Consider the following 21,558-nt stretch of genomic DNA (forward strand, 5'->3'; position numbering starts at 1 on the left):
GTAATATTTTCTTGCAACTGCAACACTCCCTCCTGCACATAAGACTCGGGAAGTTGATAAAACCTACATATGACTCAGGAGTCCAGGGGTGTGTAAGAGTCATAAGTCCCTCCAACAGGGACAAAGACAGTAACTGCTAAGAAGAGAAGTTTCTCTAGCGGAGTTGACTGAAAGTCGTGCAGGGAGCTCCCGGGGAGTGAGTGTGTTGCCTATTAGAACACCAAAGATGACTAAGTAGTCAGGTAAATGCTTGGGGTAGAGTTCAGAAGAAAGGTCAAGGTGGAGGGCATGAATTAGAGAACCATGAAACTTGATTCTGTCACGGAAGGAAGAAGAAGTGATAGAAAAGGATAACAGGAGAAAGCCAAAAGGTTTTGACAATACTTAAAAAAAAACCCAAAAACCCAAACTCAGATATTTCTACCAATTGTTCCACAGTGAATCATGACACTTCTCCAGCAGGGGAATGATATACATGTAGAGAAACTAATATCCCAGGAAGCAGGAACATACACTTCTACTCACATGGTTCTCCGTAAGAAATTTCTCTTCCATCCGTTCAACTGAACCCCATAGGAAGGTTTATTTACCCGCTTTTGCCTTATTTCCAGTAGATATTTGTCTTATTTCAGATATATTTTGGCAGTCGCTCTCATAAACAAATGCCTGGCAGTATTTCGGTTTTCAAATACTTCCCAGAAGTTATAGCCTCAGGTTTCTTATGCATGGAAATGTTTCATTCTGTGATTTGCTTTCCTGACATTATTCTGCACACATGCAAACTGCCGTCCTTAGTTGGAAGCATGCTTATAACTTGAAAGATAAATCAGGCAAAGTATGTCTAACATATACACATATCATTACACACACACACACACACACACACACACACACACACACAATTTACTGTTATGGTCAAGAAGATTATTTCTAAGGAACTTGTGACAGTATTTCTGACCAACAGAATTGTTTATGATACAGCTTTTAGAATTATGAACATTAATTTTAATTAATTATTTATTTTCATGGTGGCCTACAAGGCATTAAGACATTGAATGATATATCCATAGTGGGGTGGAAGAACCCAATAAATGTTCAAAGCTTGATTGCTTTAAAAAAAAAATGTATATATTGGAGCCAGAGAGCTGCTCAGCTCTTATGGGTATGAGCTGCTTTTGCAGAGTTCTCAGGTTGAATCCCAGTACCTACGTGGTACTCAACTATTTGTAACTCCAGGTCCACAGATCCAAAGCCCCCTCTGGCCTCTGTAGGGGCTGCACACACAAGACGCATAGACCTACGTGCAGACAAAACACCTATACATATAAAATAAAACTAAAATTAAAAAAAAGTGAGTACATGTTAGAGGAAACTTAATCTCTGTGCGGTTACCAAATACACAACATGGTTTCATGATGGCTGATCATTTTTCAGTCTCCAGCTTCATCCATAAATTTACTTTGAAATGGCTTTACTCGTTAGAATTCCATTTTCCTCCTCACGAACATCATCTTCCTTCCCTGCTGCCTGCCTGGAATTTTCTGTGGAAAGACTGTGGTTAGGACGACTGGGATTCAAAGAGCAGGAACTCTTGAGTCCTGGGCTGGGAAAATCAATAATGAGAACACTAAAGCTGACAGAACAGGAAGAAGAGAAAGAAACTGCCGCCAGTCAGCAATATTCTCTATCAGTAACGTTGGAAGTACGTTCAAACTTCTGAGCCCACGGTTTTAGTGCATAAAGAAGAAAGAAAATGCAGTGCGTTCCTGGTGCCTGGAATGATGCTTATCTCAGATAGGACAAGGATATGTTACTGTTTTAAAATGCAAGAACAATCCAGTTCTCACCGGTGTGTTTTCCCTCGACAGGAAACTGTCACATTCGAGGCTCGTTCAGCTGTACGGGGTGTGTATACAGCAGAAGCCCCTCTTCATAGTGACGGAGTTCATGGAGCATGGCTGCCTGCTTACCTATCTCAGGGAGAGAAAAGGCAAGCTCCGGAAGGCCTTCCTGCTGAGCGTGTGCCAGGATGTGTGTGAGGGCATGGCATACCTGGAGAGGAACTGCTATATTCACAGAGATCTGGTGAGTCGGAGGCAAACAGCCTTACTTCATGTACCTGGATCCAGAAGGGCACCGGGATTGATTCTGATAGTTGGAAGAATGTGCCTTTGGTTTAATTTTAGAACATTTTTTTTTTAACTCGTGCATTTTATTGTGAAAGGCTAATTAATTTTCATATTTACTTTGCAGTGCTGGGGGTTAAAGCCAAGGCCTCGCGCATGACAAGCCTTTGCTCTATCACCGACTTCCATCTACCAACCCTGTAACTTTATTTTTAATTGCCCTTTAACGCTGTAACCAAGTTGGAAGTTACCCCAAAATGTCTCTCACTAGCTAGCTACCTAATGTACCAATTAACTACAACGATCTTTCCTCTTTTCTTTTCCTCATTCCCTTATTTCTTTTCCTTGTTTTTCTTTCCTTTCACCCTTCTTTCTTTCAAGGAATGTCAAACTCCAGTAGTCACTGTAAGTGGTCCAGCTCTGCCCAGGGGGGAGGGGTACCCTGGCAGTCCAGAGCCAAGGACTACCTCAAAGTCACACCACACTGCAAACCTCACCCAAGAGATGTGTTGGGAAAGACACAAGAGGGCAGCTGTCTCTAGGGGAGAGAAACAGCAGAGACAAGAGAAGGCAGGCTTACTAGACTGGAAAGTGTCCTTTTCCAGGTGCCTCAGTTGATCTAAACTTCTGCCAGGCGGCTCAGCTGGTCTGGTCTCAGTCTTCTTTCCAGATTTCCTCCTGAGAGTCTTCTTTCTTTGCAGTTCAGCTTCTGTTGAGAGAGACTGCCAGCTTTAATTGCCTACTCTGGCTGGGAGAGGCCTAGTGAAACTGATCAGCTTCAGGGACTTCCTGAAGCTATTTTGAGGTGTTGACCTTCCTGCTTAAGGAACTTCCTGCAGGATGGAATGGTACAATCTCAGAGGAAGCTGCTGTTATTACTTGTGTGTATGTTTTAAAGGCTGACTGTTTGGCATTGAATAACCAATTGATTACCTCTGCCATCAATTGTTGATTTTTCCTTATATTCTATTTTATCTACCACATTGTATATAAAATACATCAGCCCACAGTGGGTCCTTTTCCTGTGGTTTGTATTCTAGAGCATTTCTGGTACTTTCGAGTACCTTCCAAACTGGCTTCTCTGGATCACCATTTTAAAACTTCTTGCTTTTATGACTGGATACATTGAACTTCAAATTGACTGAAAGGAGGACAATTCTGCCAAATAGTTCGTCTAAATGAGGCTGATCAAAATGATGACTTCCTCTGTGAACTATTCGGAAAATGAGTCATTCTGATTACAGCCAGACTGACCCTGCACCATGTTTAGTTCAGTGTGATAAGAAAGAAGGGTGAGGGGTGTCAGGAGAGATGGCTCAGTGGTTAAGGATACTTGCTGCTCTTCTAGAGGACCTGAGTTTCATTCCCAGCATCCACATCACAGATCACAACTATGTATAAGACAGTTCCAGAGGATTCAATGCTCTAATTTGACCTATACAGGCAAAACACCCATACGCATTAAATAAAAAAAAATAAATAAAAAGAAATATAAAATCATCACTAGAAATTGTTCCGCTCACTGAAAGAAAGGTTTTAATATATTATTACTCAATTTGTGCTCTGTAGAGCTCAAAGATACTGCATGACTGCTTTATCTGTCATGAGTGTCAGACTTCCATTACTTATGTGAAAAAAAGGTAAGATGTTTTTATGCATCAAAGCTGAAGCACAGGCCTTTCTTTCAAAAATGTCTACTTTCATTTTTCCTTAGTTTCTCCACATCACATCTCTGTATGAGGAGCCTTGCGGATTTCATGGTGACATCATCACTGATATTTCATAACTTAATGCCCTGCTTGTACGCCATGAGTTTTAATGACTCTTCAATGTCGTGGAAAGTTAAGACTGAATGTTACCAATTTTTAAAAAAAACTTTTTTTCAATTTTTATAATTTAATACCCTCTTCCTTCTACAGGCAGCAAGGAACTGTTTAGTCAGCTCTGCCTGTGTAGTGAAGATCTCAGACTTCGGGATGACGAGGTATGTGACATCTCCTTCTGCTGTGCACACTTGTAGGAGGGAGTCTTACGTTTAAAAAAAACAAAAACATCCTGTGTGTAGAGGCAGAGTACAATTTGTGGGAATCAGTTCTTTTCATGTGCCTATAATTCTAGGGATCAGATGCAGGTAGCCAGGCTTTGTATTTTTGCCTTTTCCCGCCAGGCCAGCTCGCCAGTTGCTGTTACCTCTTTTTTCCTTCTCTGGGGAGAGCTCTTGTGGGGAAGGCATCCGCGTGGGCTAAGTGTCCACGTGGAGGCACGGTGGATTCAGTCCACTTTGAATTTCAGGTCACGTGCCAGCTTTTCCTGTGAGGTGCGTGCTGACTGTGGCCTAACCCTTTTATTTATCTTATGTATATGAGTGCTCTGTTTTCATGCACACCAGACGGGAAATTAGATTCCGTTGAGCCACCACGTGGTTGCTGGGAATTGAACTCGGACCCCTGCTGTGCCATCTCTCCAGCCCTATTGTGGTTCTTTTCTTAGCTTCTTTCAGGTTTTTGTTGCTACAGCTATGTTAGATCTTAAAACAGAAGCAAGAATTTCTCGGTCCACTAGAATGTGTGTGATGAAGTAAATGTATTTTTCATGTGGAATGTATATTTTTTAAATTGTTTTTAATGTTAGTTTATTTACTTTATGTCCCAAGGGAGCCCCCTCCCTCCTCTCCTCTCTGTCACCCCCTATCCTTCTTCCCCCTTTCCCTCTCTCTTTCCCCGAGAAAAGGGGAGCCTCTTTCCCAGCACATCAAGTCACATTAGGCCTGAGCATATCCTCATCCACTGAGGCCAGGCAAGACAACACTGCTAGGGGGAAGTGATCCAAAAGCAGGCAATAGAGTCCGTGTTAGAAACATCCCCTTCCACTCGCCATATGAAGACCAGGCTGCCCATCAGCCACATATGTGCAGGGGGCCAGGTCCAGACCATGCTTGCTTCTTAGTTGATGTCAGTTGATGTCTCAGGCTCTGAAAGCCCCCATGGGACTGGCTGAGTTGTCTCTGTTGGTCTTCTTGTGAGGTTCCCGACCCCTCCAGGTCCTTCTGTCTTTCCCCCAACACTTCCACAGGATCCCCGGAGCTCTGCAAGTCCCAGCATCTGTCTGGATCTACTGCTGGCCGGAGCCTCCCAGAGGACAGTCATGTTAGGCTTCTGTCTGCAGGCAAAACAGAGCATCATTAGTAGTGTCAGGGCCTTGCTACCATGAGGTGGGTCTCAGGTTGGGCCATTTATTGGCTGGACATTCTCTCGATCTTTGTTCCCTCTTTATCTCTCTACTTCTTGTAGTCAGGGTAATTTTTGGATCAAAAGTTTTGTCGGTGGGTTGTTGTTGGAATACCAGTCGGCTATGGAAAACAAGGAAATCGTGAAATTTGTAGGCAAATGGATGGCACTAGAAAAGATCATACTGAATGTGATTTTTAAAAGAGAAAGAAATGTATTTTCTGAGGTCACCATTAGACACTATGTAACTATGTTTGGAAGCTGGAATAAATCTAAAGATGTATATACACAATCTTTTTTTTTTTTAGAGCTCTAGAAATTTAACCGTAATGAACTCAAGATTTCTTCAGCAGTCCAAACCCAAGTTTTAGGTGTCTCATGGCACTGTCCTGGAGGGGGTCTGGCTAGTCCTGTTGCAATATGCACAACACCATCTGTAACAATATCTGTGCATCCATTGCCCTCAACCTTTGTCCAGGCCTGGCCATTTGCACAAGTGGCTGCTGAATGTCTAGCTAGACGATTCCTCCAGACAATTTCAAGGGGCTGACTAAGGTCTGGTTTACTGAGGAATGTCAAGACACATTTTTAAAGAACCTTTCTGCCTTTGCTTGGGCTTTAATTAGGAAGAGGGCACTGGATACGTGTTGCTCTGTAGTGCCACTGTCCTCCTGTGGGGACGAGAATGTTCTCACCCAGGGATCTCTTCCCCTAAGCATCTTGTTAATAGATCTGTCCTTCTTTAAAGTCTAATCTAGAGACAATACAAATCAGTAGAACAGGACCTCCCCTTCACTGTTTCCTCTCACATAAGTCTTTTTTGAGTCAGGGTCTCTCTTTGTAGCCTTGGCTGTCCTGGAATTCTCCATGTAGATCAGACAGGCTGAGAACTCACACAGATCTGCTTGCTGCTGCCTCCTAAGTGCTGAAATTATAAGTGCACACCAGTATACCCAGCTTCCCAGTCTTTACAAGATTTTCTTCAGACTTTATTTTTATTTTCTATGTGTAGGTGTTTGTTTTGCCTGAGTGTATGTCTGTGTACCACATGCATGGAGTGCCTGGTACAGGTCAGAGGAGGGCATCAGATCCTCTGGAATTGGAGTTACAGACAGTTGGGTTGAGAGCCACCGTGTGGGTGCTAGGAACAGAACCTGGGTTCTCTGGTAGAGCAGCCAGAGCTCTGAACTACTGAGCCATCTCCCCAGACTCACCGTATGCAGTCTTTACAGAGCTGGGATTCAAGGTGGAATTAAATAGAATACATGGGGAAAAGTGGGTGCCTGAGGACAGCAATAATAAATAATTCAAAAAACTTTATTTTACAAGGGGCTGAAGTCAGCTGTCTCTTCTCTCTCAGTTCCCATGCCTTCGGTATTGCTGCTTATGGATCTTAAAAAATGTCATTCTTAATTTGTAGAAAATATACTGTATAGTATACTAGATAGTTTTCCTTATCAGAAGTTTGTAATGACACACTGTTATTTCTCTCTCTTTTTGTGCCACACAAAATATAAGCATATGAAAGAAAATATGACATCCAGTTTTGAATCTGTGTTTTATGAGATGAGGGGTCTTTTACTTATCACTTACCTCCTTTTCGTTACCTTTGCTCTTAGAGCACAGGGCACATTTCTTTGCAGAATCAAGACTGGACCCTAAAGAACAAAATTTGGGGACCGTAGAACTGTGGTTTTTAGAGATCCACCGAAAATGAAATCAAGGAGACATGGTTCTAGAGGAGGGAACTAAATCAAAGGCTGTTTCACTATCTGTCGTCAAGAAGACTCAGCACACAAGTTCTTTCCATGGGAAAGCGCTGTGCTTTAACAGATTGGAGCTGACAAGAGTATGTGATAATATTAGGCCTGGTTTGAGGCCATTAACACAGTATGTTTGAATCCCACAATGGCAGGTATGTTTTGGATGACGAATACATCAGTTCTTCTGGAGCCAAGTTCCCAGTCAAGTGGTCCCCGCCTGAAGTTTTTCACTTTAACAAGTACAGTAGCAAGTCTGACGTCTGGTCATTTGGTGAGTATGTTTGTTTGTTGCTAGACTTACTACACTGGTAGTCTTTCCTTTCCAGCTCTTGTTTGTTTTTTGACACTATGTAGCGGTGTTTGAAAGTTTTCTTGTAACTGCTTTGGCAACTGGCGTCACCCAGCTCCCCACATAGCTCTGTGCTCTGGATCTTTTCCTTGCTCAGTGAACACGTACCATGAAGCTGTAACAAGAAGCCCGCTGATCTAGAAGGCACGTGCAGCCAACGCTGCCATGTCACAGCTGTTTGAAGGAGGAGGTCTACATCATCACCGCATTTCCAGTGTGTTTGATAAGTTCCGTTGTTTAATTATGCAGCAGCTTAATTGTAACTGTCTGTTCGTTTGAGCTGATTTTCAAACCGTGGCTACTGATGAGCAAAAATCTGTTAACTTTCATCTAGAACTTCCTGGGTGGCTTTGAGGCTTAGAGAGACGTTCTTGTTCTCACAACTGAGGGGGTCTATTCCTCACGGTAACGTTAGGCTTGATCTTCTTAGCTCCCTTCTGACTTCCTCTCTGCGGTAAGGTTTTTGAGCTTTGCTGGGGAGGATTATGCTAGTGCATTTTAGTTGCCTAGGTGGCTGGGGTGCAATTGGAACTCATTGGGTTCACACTCCTCCTCCTTGGGTGGTGAGCTACTGAGCTTGTTCTCTCTCTCTCTCTCTCTCTCTCTCTCTCTCTCTCTGTACATATACTGTAGATGCCAGGAGACATTCTTGGGTATCATCTTCAAGAATGCCATCCAGCCCCTTTGAGATAGTCTCTCATTGGATTCGAGCTCACCAATTAGACTAGTGATTCCTGGTGGCCAGTGGGCCCCAGGCATCTGCTCATTTTTACCTCCCCAAAGTTGTGATTACAAGAGGACATTACTGTGCCAGACATTTTAAAAAAGATTTATTTTTATTATTTTTAGTTATATGAATATGTGTGGGTATGTGTATGTGAGCGCATGTGCCCATGGAGGCCAGAGGCATTGGATTCCCCTGGACCTGGCGTTACTGGCAGCTGCGAAGTGCCTGCCACGGTTGCTGGAAACCAGTTGTGGGTTCTCGGCAAGGGGAACATCAGTACTCCCAACCACTGAACCATCTCTCCAGGGATGCCAGGCATTTTGACATGGGTTCTGGGTATCAACCTCGGGGCTCCATATCTGTAAGCAAAACCGTTACGAACTGAGCTATCATTCCAGCCCCTGCTGGATTTTGTAGGGTTCTTCCTATCGGCTTAGTCTCTTCATGGAAAGAGGCAGACATGTGCCATCTGCTTTCTGGGGGCCTGCTGGCTGCAGCAGGCAGAAAAGGCTCACACAAATATGTCATTACCTATGGAAGAGCAGAAAGATCCACGGATTTGATGATGTGGGGACAGGAGGAGGTGGGAACAGGAACAGTACTTAGCAATGAAAATGCTGCTGCATTCTCTGCCATGGGGAGGCTGTTGTGACCAAAACAAAGGTACAGACTTCTTAAAAACTCAGGGTACACAGTCTGCTTCCCACCTAGAATTGCTTTCTTTCTGGGCAATTATGGTTTCGAGGCTGCGGGAGATTAAGGTCTTGAAATCTGAATCAAGATATTGTTTGGGTTCCAACGGACTCTTGTTTTCTTTGCAGGAGTTTTAATGTGGGAAGTTTTTACAGAAGGAAAAATGCCTTTTGAAAATAAGTCAAATTTGCAAGTGGTGGAAGCCATTTCTAAAGGTTTCCGGCTGTACCGCCCTCACCTGGCCCCCATGTGCATCTATGGAGTTATGTACAGCTGCTGGCATGAGGTAGGTGTCCCTTATTATGGAGACTGTACCGTGGCAGCCCGAACTGCCTGTTCCCTGGTAATGACCCTGAGAGTCAGTGCGCCGTTTCTCTTATGAGCTCCCCCCACCCTCTACCCAGTTTTTCCACAATGGACTTTCATCTGGGAGCTCATTTCCAAGTCTTATCTATCTGAGCTTGGTTCTTGCAGAAACTGCATGTTTCTAAAGGCTCATGATTAAATGATTTATTATCTGGAAGAACTGGGTGGTGGAGCTGAGAAAAAAAAAAAACCTGGCTTGTTGAACTTCTCCACAGGATAAGGAACTTGCTGCTTTATTCACCGAACTTCATTTTCATCTGCCTTTGCTTTCAAGGCCAACAGTAGCGGGTTTCATCTCTTCCTGGCATTTAAGACTCCTGATAGAGAGATTAAACCAGAATAGAAACTGAAGGCAGATTGTGCTGGGAACCTCCATTTGGGAAACCATCACTTAGGAGTTGCTCTTTTTGTTGAAATGCCAAGATTAAAAAATCAAGCCGGAGGGGCTGGGTTTCTGTTCCCCTCTCTCTCCTTTTCCGGGCACCTATTCAACACAGCCCTCCTGCTCTGCTTTGTAATCAGCAGGCTTAGCCCAGAAAAAAATCATAGCTTAGTGGGGGGTCTCCTGCTGCCAGAAAGACAAACAACAAACAGACCCATAAACCAACAAACCCATCATTTGATTCCCAACTCACAAACACTGGGAAAAAAAACCCCAGTATTTCAAGAATGGTGGGACTATTCATATTCCAGAGAAGTATTTCCTTTAGAGAGATCCCCAGTGTATGAAAATAGTCACAATTAATTGTTCCACAAGGAATCTTGGAAGATCAAGAATTGTCAAGTAAGCTGTTAGTGACAACAGCTGCCTTCGGACTGTCTTTGCCATCACAATGTACATATCTTAGGACATGCAGATGGTGGCTGCAATGTTTTTGACTTAGAAATTTCTAATTTTATAATGCCATAGTTTGAGCACTAAATGTTGATCTTTTCCTTGATGAATAATATAAGGTATGAGCCTCTATCGGGATGCTGGGAAGGGGCCCATCTTCCTGGCAGCCACAGATCATGAGAACGAACAAATGGTTACTGTAGACTGTTGCTAAGCTGTGACTTCCGAAAGAGTACTCACATAAAACGCATCTTCAGCTTACGACATTTTCAACTTAGAATGGGTTTACTAGGAGATGACCACGCCCTAAGTCAGGGAGCCCTAACACACACACACAAGTGCTTAAAGCATGGCAATCTTATGTATTATTTAGATGGATATGAGCCAGAGAGGAGGAAGGGTAAACAGGATGGTTACAGAAGGAATAATGAAATGAACTTAGTCTCAAATTGAAGTCAGAAAATGTACCCAAACAACACACACACACACACACACACACACACACACACACACACACACACACACGTGCTAAAATAAGATATAAAGCTACTTATTTTTTTTTTCTAGTTTTTCTGTCATAGAGCTGTTTTCTGTGGTGGGTAAGCGAAAAAAATGTAATTAGTGATGGAGTCTAATTGCCTAGGTTGAAGTCCTGAGGCTTGAGGAGGGCCCTTCTAACTGTATAGAAGTTCACTGAGATGTAGAGAGTTTGGGACTAGGTAAATATTTGCTTGAGCGGCTTCCTTAAACTGGCTGTGTGGTGTTTCTGACTGTGGGTTAATTGGAATAAAGTGATTTTTTATTTATCAAAAAAGGACTATGTTTCCATTGATAAACACGCCAGAGACTCCACCTGATGACCTTGGACCTCCCAGAAAGGTACCGTGATTGACTCTCGGACCCTCATCAAGGATCAGGATGCACTCCTCATCAGACAATGCACATTCCATTCTCTCCCACCCGCCTTGCCCCCTTTTTCATTCCGTTGCTGTGCGCAGCTCCAACTCCACCAGATTCCAAAGGTGCCACAGTGCCATGTCTCTGTTCAGGGGGACAGAGCCAAACCAAATCTCAAGGTGCCACAGGGAGCAGTGCTCTGATCTCTGCTTCCACTGCCAATGGCCTGGTTGACCGTGCTCCAGGGCTTACGAAGTAGATCCTCGAGGAGATGTGCCCTTCACTTTCTGCGTGAAACCCTTCCTGCTAGAGGGAACCAGTATAGTAAACTGACGCTGAACTGGGGGGACCTCACAATCTAAATCCCGTCATGTTCCAGAAGAAATTTCTGTAGGGGTAGAAATAGTCTGTGTGTACTCTGTCCATAGAGTAGCCAACTCTGGCTACAGAGGATCTGGAAAGTGGCTAGTATGGTTGAAGAACCAAGTTGAAATACTTATTCACTTTTAGTTTATTTACATAGTCACGTGTAACTAACGCATACAGTCTTGTCTGTGCTCTATACTGTTCCCCTCTCACCCATGCCTTCCTCACATGCAAATCATGCCACTGTGTGCCAGCCGAGATACACTGTTCTTCAGTTTGTGCACAGCCAGCATAGGCTGAGGGCTCTGTCTGTAAGTCCCACAGCTGGTGTATGAGTGAGGGGCAAGCTGAGCTGAACGGCTGGCTCTCTTTCTTTTTTCCAGAACCCTAAAGGCCGCCCAACATTTGCCGAACTGGTTCAGGTTCTCACAGAGACTGCGGAAACCTGGTGACCAGAAATGGAATGCCAGTCCACAGGCTCATCTTGCAAAACACTGTCACAAGGTGAAATCAGGGGTATCGCTGATGGGGAGTGTCCTCCATTAGGGTTGTTGACTCTTGGCAATACAGCAAAGGTCACAGGCTTTCCACACTGATTTCAAGGCAAAATATTCTGATAGTTTTTCTCCATGTGCGAGAGGGACTTCTGAACTACACTTCTATGTTTCACATCTTATATGTGAACGGAGGGGACTCCACCTCTGTCCTCCAAGTGGCTTCTTCATGATTGGCGCCCACAGAACCCTAAAGTGTATGTGGAACCCTGATTCTTCATAAGAAGCTGAGGCAACTTCTTTCCTGAGGACTGAAATTCCTCTCTGGTGTGGTCCATTCGGAGAGGAAACAACAGCAACCACCAGATTCTGCCAATTCATGGAATAAAGAAGCCTCCCTGACAGAGTTTCATGTTTGGGGCTGTACAAATGTTTATGAAAAACATGCCTTTGGAAACCTATGTGAACATTCTGGCAATGCCTTTTATTATCTTGCCGTATGTTATTTAATAAACTCTTTGGTTATTGTGGGTCATAAGGTTCTAGTTTTTAACACTGTTGAAAACCTGGACCAAAGCGCCCTTTGAACACACATTGGCGAAATTTCTATTTTTTGTGCTATACATTGTCAGGGCCTTCGGACATGTGAGACGGAGCTACCTAAGATGCCTCGTTCTGTCATAACGACTGTCTCCAGTACTTTCTGTAGGATGTCACCTTCTATCCAAATGAGGAGGCCACGGGGTGAACAGATGTGGCACACGCCTTTAATCCCAGCATACGAGGCTGAGGTAGGAGGATCTCTGTGAGTTCTGGGCCAATCCAGGCTACATATCGAGCTCCAGTACAGTTCTTAGTCTATCATACAGTCTTCACGGGAATGGACTGCAAACTGATTTTTATTATTCTTCGCGCTTCAGGGACCCCAGGAGAAGAACAGCACCTTGTGAAACAGAAGCATGATTACAGGGAACTTTCTCGGGGGGAGCCCATATCTACACACTGTCCCTCCCAGCAGGGTGGCTGTAGGGGAATTTGCTTTACGATTATGTTTTTACTCTGTTGCCATTGGAGTTTTTAAATTTATTTTTATTTTTAAATAATTTTATACATTACTTGTATCCCAGCTGTAGCCCCCTCCCTCTTTCCATCTCAATCCTCCCCCCTCTCCCTCATCTCCTCCCTGCCCCTTTCTGAGTCCACTGATAGGGGAGGTCCTCCTCTCCTTCTATCTGACCCTAGCTTATCAGGTATCCTCAAGACTGGCCGCAATGCCCTTATCTGTGGCTTAGTAAGGCTGCTCCTCCCTCAGGGGAAGGGCATGCTCAATGAGCCAGTCATTGAGTTCATGTCAGAAATAATTCTTGTCCCCCTTACTAGGAAGCCCACTTGGATACTGAGCTACCATGGGCTATGTCTGAGCAGGGGTTCTAGATTATATCCGTGCATGGTCCTTGATTGGAAAAACAGTCTCATAGAAGACCCCTGTGCCCTGATATATTTTGACCTTGTGGGGCTCCTGTCCCCTCTAGGTCATACTAACTCCTCCTTCTTTCATATGATTCTCTGCACTCTGTCAAAGGTTTGGTTATGAGTCTCAGCATCTGCTTTGATAGAGAGTCTTTCAGGTGCCCTCTGTGTTAGGCTCCTGTCCTGTTACTTGTTTTCTCCTACTTCCAATGTCGATCCCCTTTGTCTTTCTAGGTGAGTATTGATCATCTTACTCTGGTCTTCTTTTTTGTTTATCTTCTTTAGGTGTACATATTTTAGTATGTTTATCCTATCTTATAGGTCTAGTACTCACTTATAAGTGAGTATATACTGGGTGTGTCTTTCTGCTCCTGGGATACCTCACCCAGGATCTTTTTTTTTTTTCTAGATCCCAGCCATTGGCTTTTCATATCTTTATTTTTTTATCTTTATTTTTTAAAATGTACATTCTAATTATGCTTTCTCCTCCCAGTTCCTCCCACCTCCCCATCCAGATCCACTTCATTTCTGTCTCTCGTTAGAAAAGAACAGGCTTCTAAGATATAACAATTAAACACAACAAAATAAAATATAATTGGATAAAACAAAACTCCTCACGTTGAAGTTGGACAAGGCAAACCAATGTAGGGAAAGAGCCTCAAGACAAGGCTCAAGAATCAGAGGCCCCACGTGATCAATCACTCAGGAGTCTCATTAAAAAAAAAAACAAAAAACCAACTATGCTGAAAGCTATAATATATATGAAGAGGACCTGAGGCAGATCCGTGTGTTTGTTGCTTCAGTCCCTGTGAGTTCATGTGGCATTTGCTCCGTTGATTCACAGGGCCTTGTTCTCCTCTATCCCTTTATCCTCTTATACTCTTCTGCCTCCTCTTCCTGTGGGGTTCCCTGAGCTCTGAGGAGAGGGATTTGATGGAGACATCCCATTTAGAGCAGTGTGTTCCAAAGTCTCACTCTTTGCCTAATGTCTGGCTGTGGGTCTCTGTCTTTGTTCCCATCTGCTGCAGGAGGTAGCTTCTCTGGTGATGGCTGGATAAAGCACTGATCTATCTACAGCAGAATGTCATTAGGAGTCATTTTGATGGTTACTTTTAAATATTTGAACCAGTAGTATTTGGTTTTACCCCAGGTCTCTAGGCTATCTATTCTCTGGATTTTAGTCACTCAAGTCATATTCTAGCTGCCTCTTCCTGCATTTCCTCCCTCAACCCCATCTTCTCACTTTCCTTCCACTTGATCCTCCTGTTCCCGTTCTACTTGCTGCCACTCTACCTATAAAATCTATTCTATTTCCCTCTCCCCGGAAGAACCATGTGAACTCCCCCATTCCCTTCCTCAATACCTAACCTCTCTGGTTCTATGGATTGTAGCTTGTTTATTACTTATTTAAAGGCTAAAATCCACATATAAGTGAATGCATACCATATTTATCTTTCTGGGTGTAGGTTACCTCACTTTTTTTTCTAGTTCAATCCATTTGTCTGTAAATCTCATGATGCCATTTTTTAAAGCAGCTGGGTAATACTCTATTGTGTAAGCATACCACATATTATTTATCTATTCTTCCGTTGAGATAGACATCTAAGTTGTTGCCAGTTTCTGGCTATTATGAATAGAGCAGCAACGAACATGGTTGAGCAAGTGTCATGGTGGTAGGATCAAGCATCCTTTGGGTATTTGGGTATAAGAGTGGTATAGCTAGATCTTGACGTAGATTGGTTCCCAACTTTCTGGTGAACTACCACACTGATTTTCTTAGTGGCTATACAAGTTTGCACTTCCACCAGACTGACAAACAAACTCACAAGACACATGTAATCTAGTACTGGCTTTTGTCGCTGTTTTATGTAAGGGTACATGCCAGAGAACAAGACACGCACAGTTTCTTGTCTCTGTGAGTGTCCTCCCAGTCTCCTGTCCTTCCAGTCTCCATGAAGCCAACAACTCTTGCCCTCACCTGCCCAGAGAGCAATTATAATTGCTATGGGATGCTAGACCCCCCCTTCCTTCATTTCCCTATTTGTAGAAATGTCATGCAGGCTGACAGTTCACAGGTCTCCACCCTCTGTTACCCAACATAGGATCCCCAATGTACACAACAGATATGTGCTCCGGCACCCAACATTACAATTTTATCTTAACCGGGATCACTTACAAAGGACCGGTGCTGGGAGAAAATAAACTTAAAATCTCCCCAGGTGAGTTCTAGGTCTTCGAGAAAACGCGCATTGTCTTGCTGTGCTGTCCTTGACTCCCACATACATAAGTATACAGAGCTGACATGGTGGCTTCATTCGTGTCATGAATGAAGTTCTTTGTTTAACCCCCCGCACTGCAGAAGACTGAAAACCATGTATGGATATAACCTAGAACCTCTGCTCAGATGTAGCCTGTGGTAGCTCAGTAACCAATTGGTTCCCCATAGTGAGGGGAACAAGGACTGTTTCTAACAGGAACTCAATGACTGGCTCTTTGGCCTCCCCACCCCCCAAGGGAGGAGCAGTCCTGTTAGGCCACAGAGGAGGGCTTTGCAGCCAGTCCTGAAGATACCTGATAAAACAGGATCAGATGAATGGGGAGAAGGTCCCCCCTATCAGTGGACTTGGAAAGGGGCACGGTGGAGATGAGGGAGGGAGGGAGGGACTAGGAGGGAATGAGGGATTGGGACACGGCTGGGATACAGAGTTAATAAAATGTAACTGATAAGAAAAAAATAAAATTAAAAAAAAAAGAAAATGTATTATTCTTTTCCATATACTAGATTTTGATCACATTCTTTTCGTTCCCACAACTCCTCCCGGATGCTCCCCGCTTCCCCACCCACTCCCCACTCAACTTGACATCTCTTTCTCAAATAAACAAGAAACACAGCAAAAATGAAAATCAAAGCAGACAAAACTAAAACCCAGAAAAATGAATAAGACAAAACGAAATACTAAAACTAGACAAAAATTACACACAAAACCCATGGAATCCTTTTTTTTTGGCCACATATTCTTGGTCATTGGGCCTGCCCAGGAGCGTGGTTGATATATCCAGTAACATTTCACTGGAAAAAAAAGATTAATTTCCCCTTGCCCAAAAGGTATCTACTGCAAACAGCTTCTTGACTAGGGAGAAGACTCTGTGACTGTGGTGGTTTGAATGAAAATGGCACATAGAGAGTGGCCATATCAGGAGGTATGGCCTTGTTGGAGGAAGTGTGTCTATGGAGGTGGGCTTTGAGGTTTCATGTCCAGTGTCTCTCTCTCTCTCTCTCTCTCTTTCTCTCCCTCTTTCCCTGCTGCCTACTGATCTAAATGCAGAACTCTCAGCTCCTTCTCCAGCACCATGTCTGCCTGCATGCTGGCATGCTTCCCACTGTGACAATAACAGATTAAACCTCTGAACTTGTAAGCCAGCCCCAGTTAAATGCTTTCCTTTGTAAGAGTTGCTGTGGTCATGGTGTTCCTTCACAGCAATAAAACCCTAGCTAAGACAGTGTCTGTTTTTTCCTTCTTAGTGCTGGGACCTTGTCTGGCTTGAACCTATTCAGGTCTTGTGCTGCCACAGTCTCTGTGAGTTCATGTGTGCATCGTCTTGTCGTGTCTGAGAGAGGCTGTTGCCTTGGAGACATCTGCCATCTCTGACTGTCACAGTCTTTCTGCCTTTTGCTATCCATAAATCCCTGAGACTTGAGGGGAGGGGTTTGATAAAGACATCCCATTTAGGACCAAGTGCTCCAAAGTCTCTGCACATTGTTCAGTTGTGGGTCTTTGTGTTAATTTTCATAGACTGCAAGAAGCTTGTCTGATGGAGGCCGAGCAATGCTCTGGTCTGAGTCCCAGCATAACGAGGCAGCTGTGTTGACTAAAAGCAAATTGAAAATTAAAAAAGAGAAAGCTACAATGTATAGATAGTCTAACTAATGTTCATAATGTATAGGCATTTGTGTAGCCAGGTGCAGAAGAAGTGATATTTCCCAGAATCCCAAGCAATTTGTACTTCCTATCTAAATCACTAACCCAAGGGTTATTTTAAATTTTATTTTATTTTATTTTATTTTTTGCATTGGAGACAGGGTCTCTTTATGTAGCCTTGGCTGTCCTGGAACTCACTATGTAGACCAGGCTAGCCTTGAACTCACAGAGATCCGCCTGCATCTGCAGAATTCTGGGATTAAAGACGTGTGCTACCACATCGGGCAATAAGTAATTTTCATATCAGGGACTCTAAAACCAAGGATTAGTGTGGGTTAGCTCTATGTTTATGTGAATGGGATCCTCTAGTAAGTACTTGTTGGTACCTGGCTTCTGTTACTAAATAATATGTATTTTTGGTCTATCTGTGAATTGCATCTCATTTTATTTTTCCATTTCTTCATTGTCTTACATTATTTCATAAGTCATTTCATTATCTGTTTTACTTTTTTTTTGATATTTGATCTTCCTCTAACATTTAACCTATTGAGATTTTTTTTTTTCCTGCTACCTTTTGGTGAAAATATATCTTTCTTTTTGTTAGGCGTATGCCAAGGAGTGACATTTCAAAGCCAAAGCCATATGCACCTTTAGCCTTCTTAAAGTGTTAAGCAGTGCTCCTCAATGAAGATGCCAAGGATGCAACCAGTGGCCAAAGATGAGAGTTCCACTCACTCCACATTCCCAGCTACACTTGGCCGCTCTCTGCTAGCCATGGCAGCAGCCTAAAGACTTTCAAAGATGGCCTGGACCATATTAGGTTTTGTTGGTTGAGGTACAATGCAATGTTATCTTCATCCCTGGCTCTTTGCTGTCATTATTGTACTATATTTCAGGTCTAATTTAAAATATTGGAGAAGAGTAAATGGATTTTGAGTGCTACAAAAAGTGTGGAGGTACAATGCAGGGCAGAAAGAGGGAATTTGGCAAGAGAACTTGAAAAGTGAAGACATGAAAGATACAAGTTTACAAATTAACACACACACACACACACACACACACACACACACACACACACTCACTCACTCACTCACATGGGTTTTTGCATCTCGAATTGCCTTGCAAAGAGCCTGGGCATTTTTAAGTATTTGAGGAGAAAGCCGATCTTTTGGCTGACAGAGTTTAGGGGTTAGCATTGGAGACTGATGTCATGCTTGCCTAATCAAGAAAGTTAAGGGCACTGGGGAGAAGCAGACACAATAATCGGAGGAAGGGCAGTGCCTGATGCCTCTAGAAGAGGGAAGAAAAAGAAATGTCTACTGTGTTAGGTTGTTTGTGATGTGGCTTTCCTTTCCCATGAGGTTTTTTTTTTTTTTTTTTTTCACTCCTTGGGGATAGTATAAGAACCACCAAGACAACATGACATGGACCACAGAGCTTAGTGTCAGGTGAAGGGTGTCCCAGGACCCGTGGGTTCTGTTGTTTCATTCGTAGACAAGTGTTAAGTGTGTCCAGCATTCGGTTACTGTCACCCATGCAGAGTCTCCTTGGAGGGAGCCTCCAAACTGACAGTGGTTTCAATCCCTAGGAAGCTAGTTATTGCTCTCTGGAAAGCCACTCTCTTCAGCGCTCACCCTCTCTGCATGGGCCGGGGCCATCTCCCCATGCCTAGAGTAAGAAAGACTGTCTTGGCACTTGTTGAAATGGTGTGGAAGAGTTTATTTAAGACGATTGCAATGGGGGGTAAGGTTATGCCGGTGGGGAGAAAGATGAAGACATCTTCAGGTGGGGACAGAAAGCAGAGAGAGGGGTCAGCGGCACCACGGTTTCTGAAAGGAGAGATCAAGGGAAAAGGGAACCTTGCTAGACTGGTTTAACCAGAGATTAACCTTTTGGCTAGATAAGGATTAGGATAAAAATTTTGACTTTCAGTGTGGTGGTAAGGAATTTGATCAGATATCTAGGGTGGAGGGGGATTAGCTGGGTTTAGGGAAAAGGGCTCACGAGAGAGTCAGGCTACACCTGGGCCAAAAGACACCACCCAGCACATCACCTGCTCACTCCAAGGGCTTGCAGGGGTGTAGTCCGGATGCCCCTGGCTCCCCAGCAACACCTCTATCCACACTTTGTGTCATTTAGATTAATTTCTCTAATTTGATTTAAATTTCATCCTGGGCAATGTGGGTGTGATTTTAGGAGCCCAGTCCTGGAGCATCATAATTCTTTTTTCCTTTAATAACAGATCCTCATCCTCTGCTTGTATTGTTCTTGCATTCTTTTCTTGTGTCTGCCTTGAGTTGAGTTTCCATGGAAACATCTTTCCAATACTAGCAACCTTGAGGTGTGCTGACAGTCTTTTCAGGGTTTCTGAAGGCGATGATGATAAGCGTGTGTGTGTGTGTGTGTGTGTGTGTGTGTGTGTGTGTGTGTGCGTGTATTCGGGCAAGGGGCAGATTTTCCATTTCCTCTTGGAGAACTGATTTTATCCCGAGTCTTGTTTCCCCAGAACCGAGGGTTCTTGTCACTCTGCATTCCATCTCAGCAGTTTTGATACTTCGGGATGCACAGTTTGCTGGAAGAGTAACAACCTCAACCAATAGACATCTGCAGCTATCCTTCCTCAGGAGTGGCAGCTAGAAGTGCTGCAAGATAACTGTGGAGGGGCTGAAGAAGGCTTAGTCTTTGTCATGCAAATAAGAGGACCGTGGCTCAATCCCAGAACTCCTGTAGAAAAGCTGAGTGCAGCAGCTCACACTTGTAATCTCAGGGTTGAGGGAATAGAATCAGGTGGGTCCTGGGACTCTCCGGCCTCCAACCTAGCCTACTTCTGAGAAACTCCATCTCAAAAGCCAAGGTGGATGGCGCCGGATAAAGACATCCACCATTGTTCTCAGGTCTACACACTCACATGAACATGCAACTTCAAGTGCACACAGAGAGGGGGGTGGGGAGAATGTCCCCTTTCAGAGTGGGCAATTGCTACTGAAGGCTGAGAAGCATCGACTTAGCAGCAGAAGGATCCTGAAAAAAGTCTACGTAAACTCTGGAATCTCTCACAACTTTACCGATGAAAAAAACATCTTAGTACTGTAATAACCAGGTTCTGTGACAGTCAAACTACTATCCCAGCCACCATGTTGTCAGAACTGCCACTAGGTTGTATTTAATGCAGTACAACCAGACACATCACAAAACACACATTAGCTTTAAGATATTTTGATAACTTTATTCCTGTATTTGGTTCCCTTTCTAGATAATGTTGAAAAAAATTATTTACAGAAGGAGGATGAAGTCTTGATCAGACTTCTGAAGGATCTATAGCATAAAGAAGAAACCCCAAACAAACAAAAATAACAAAAACAAAGACCAAAAAAAAAAAAAAAAAAAAAAGAAAAAGAAAAGCATAAGGAAGCTCTGAGCAGAACAGGATTTGGGAAGCTAGAAGAGTGCCTGCCAGGCCACACACCACTCATCAGCTGCATGCAGGGGTCTCATTCTGGCTACTGTGGAGTTAACTTATTAATATGCAAAATCAGCCAGACCCTTTCAACCACACACTGTCAGGTCTTTTCTTCTGGTGTAGGTGTTCACCTTGCCAGGCGGGAATAAGACCACTACCACTTTTGGGGGAGGCCAAATTTGAAACAAGCTTTTTAAAATACTGGCCAGGATGACGGACACTGGACAGACAGTGTCCATACCCAGGGTTCCTAGAGTATTGTAAATTATAATTATCAGAGGCTTATAAAGGCAAAACCCACAAGGTTCCATCCTTCATCCAATCAGGGCAAAACATAAATCCTGATGTATTTCCTGCCTATCTGCTGCCTGTGTGTGATCAAGTTGGGGCAACCAAACTTGTTTATAGAAACAAAAACATGTGGCTTGTTATTTCACGTGAACAACAGCCCCCAGCATTCCAGGAAGTGACTTGTCTTTGGGCAACTGGGGCTTAGAGGTTAGAGGCATTATTGTTCTGTAGATCTCTTAAGCACAGTAATTTAAACAGGGAACATAACATCACCTAGGCACCTCCTGTTCCCCATATGGTGGGATCCTAGATGTTGATGAGAGGCACTCGCGTGCGTGGCAGCAGAGAGAAGGGCTGGATGCAGCCAACAAAGCTCTCTATCTAAACAGATTTATCAGTTTCACTTCAAGTCCAAGCCCCCACACCTGGCTAACGGCAACAGAAAGAGCAGGGAAATCATGTCTCTGGCAGCCAGTGTGATTTTATGCTACTTTCTTTCTTTCTTTCTTTTTTTTTTTTAAACAGGGTAATTTATTTATTTTTATTTTATGTGTGTGAATGTGTTGCCTGTATG

General features: G+C 43.6%; 1 protein-coding gene across 1 annotated transcript in view; it reads left to right on the top strand.

The window, feature by feature from the left end:
• The window catches only part of Txk (TXK tyrosine kinase), a 35,924-nt gene extending 23,594 nt beyond the window's left edge, over positions 1-12,330 (top strand). The window contains exons 10-14 of the mRNA XM_055629323.1: positions 1,869-2,085; positions 4,046-4,110; positions 7,269-7,387; positions 9,014-9,171; positions 11,733-12,330. Of these exons, the coding sequence (XP_055485298.1) occupies positions 1,869-2,085; positions 4,046-4,110; positions 7,269-7,387; positions 9,014-9,171; positions 11,733-11,801 (628 nt within the window). The 3' untranslated portion in view covers positions 11,802-12,330. The remainder of the gene's footprint in view (positions 1-1,868; positions 2,086-4,045; positions 4,111-7,268; positions 7,388-9,013; positions 9,172-11,732) is intronic.
• Positions 12,331-21,558: the final 9,228 nt, after the last annotated feature.

The sequence above is a fragment of the Psammomys obesus genome, unplaced genomic scaffold (assembly GCF_907164565.1).
Source record: "Psammomys obesus unplaced genomic scaffold, mPsaObe1.curated_primary_1811, whole genome shotgun sequence".
In the NCBI taxonomy this organism is placed as follows: Eukaryota; Metazoa; Chordata; class Mammalia; order Rodentia; family Muridae; genus Psammomys; species Psammomys obesus.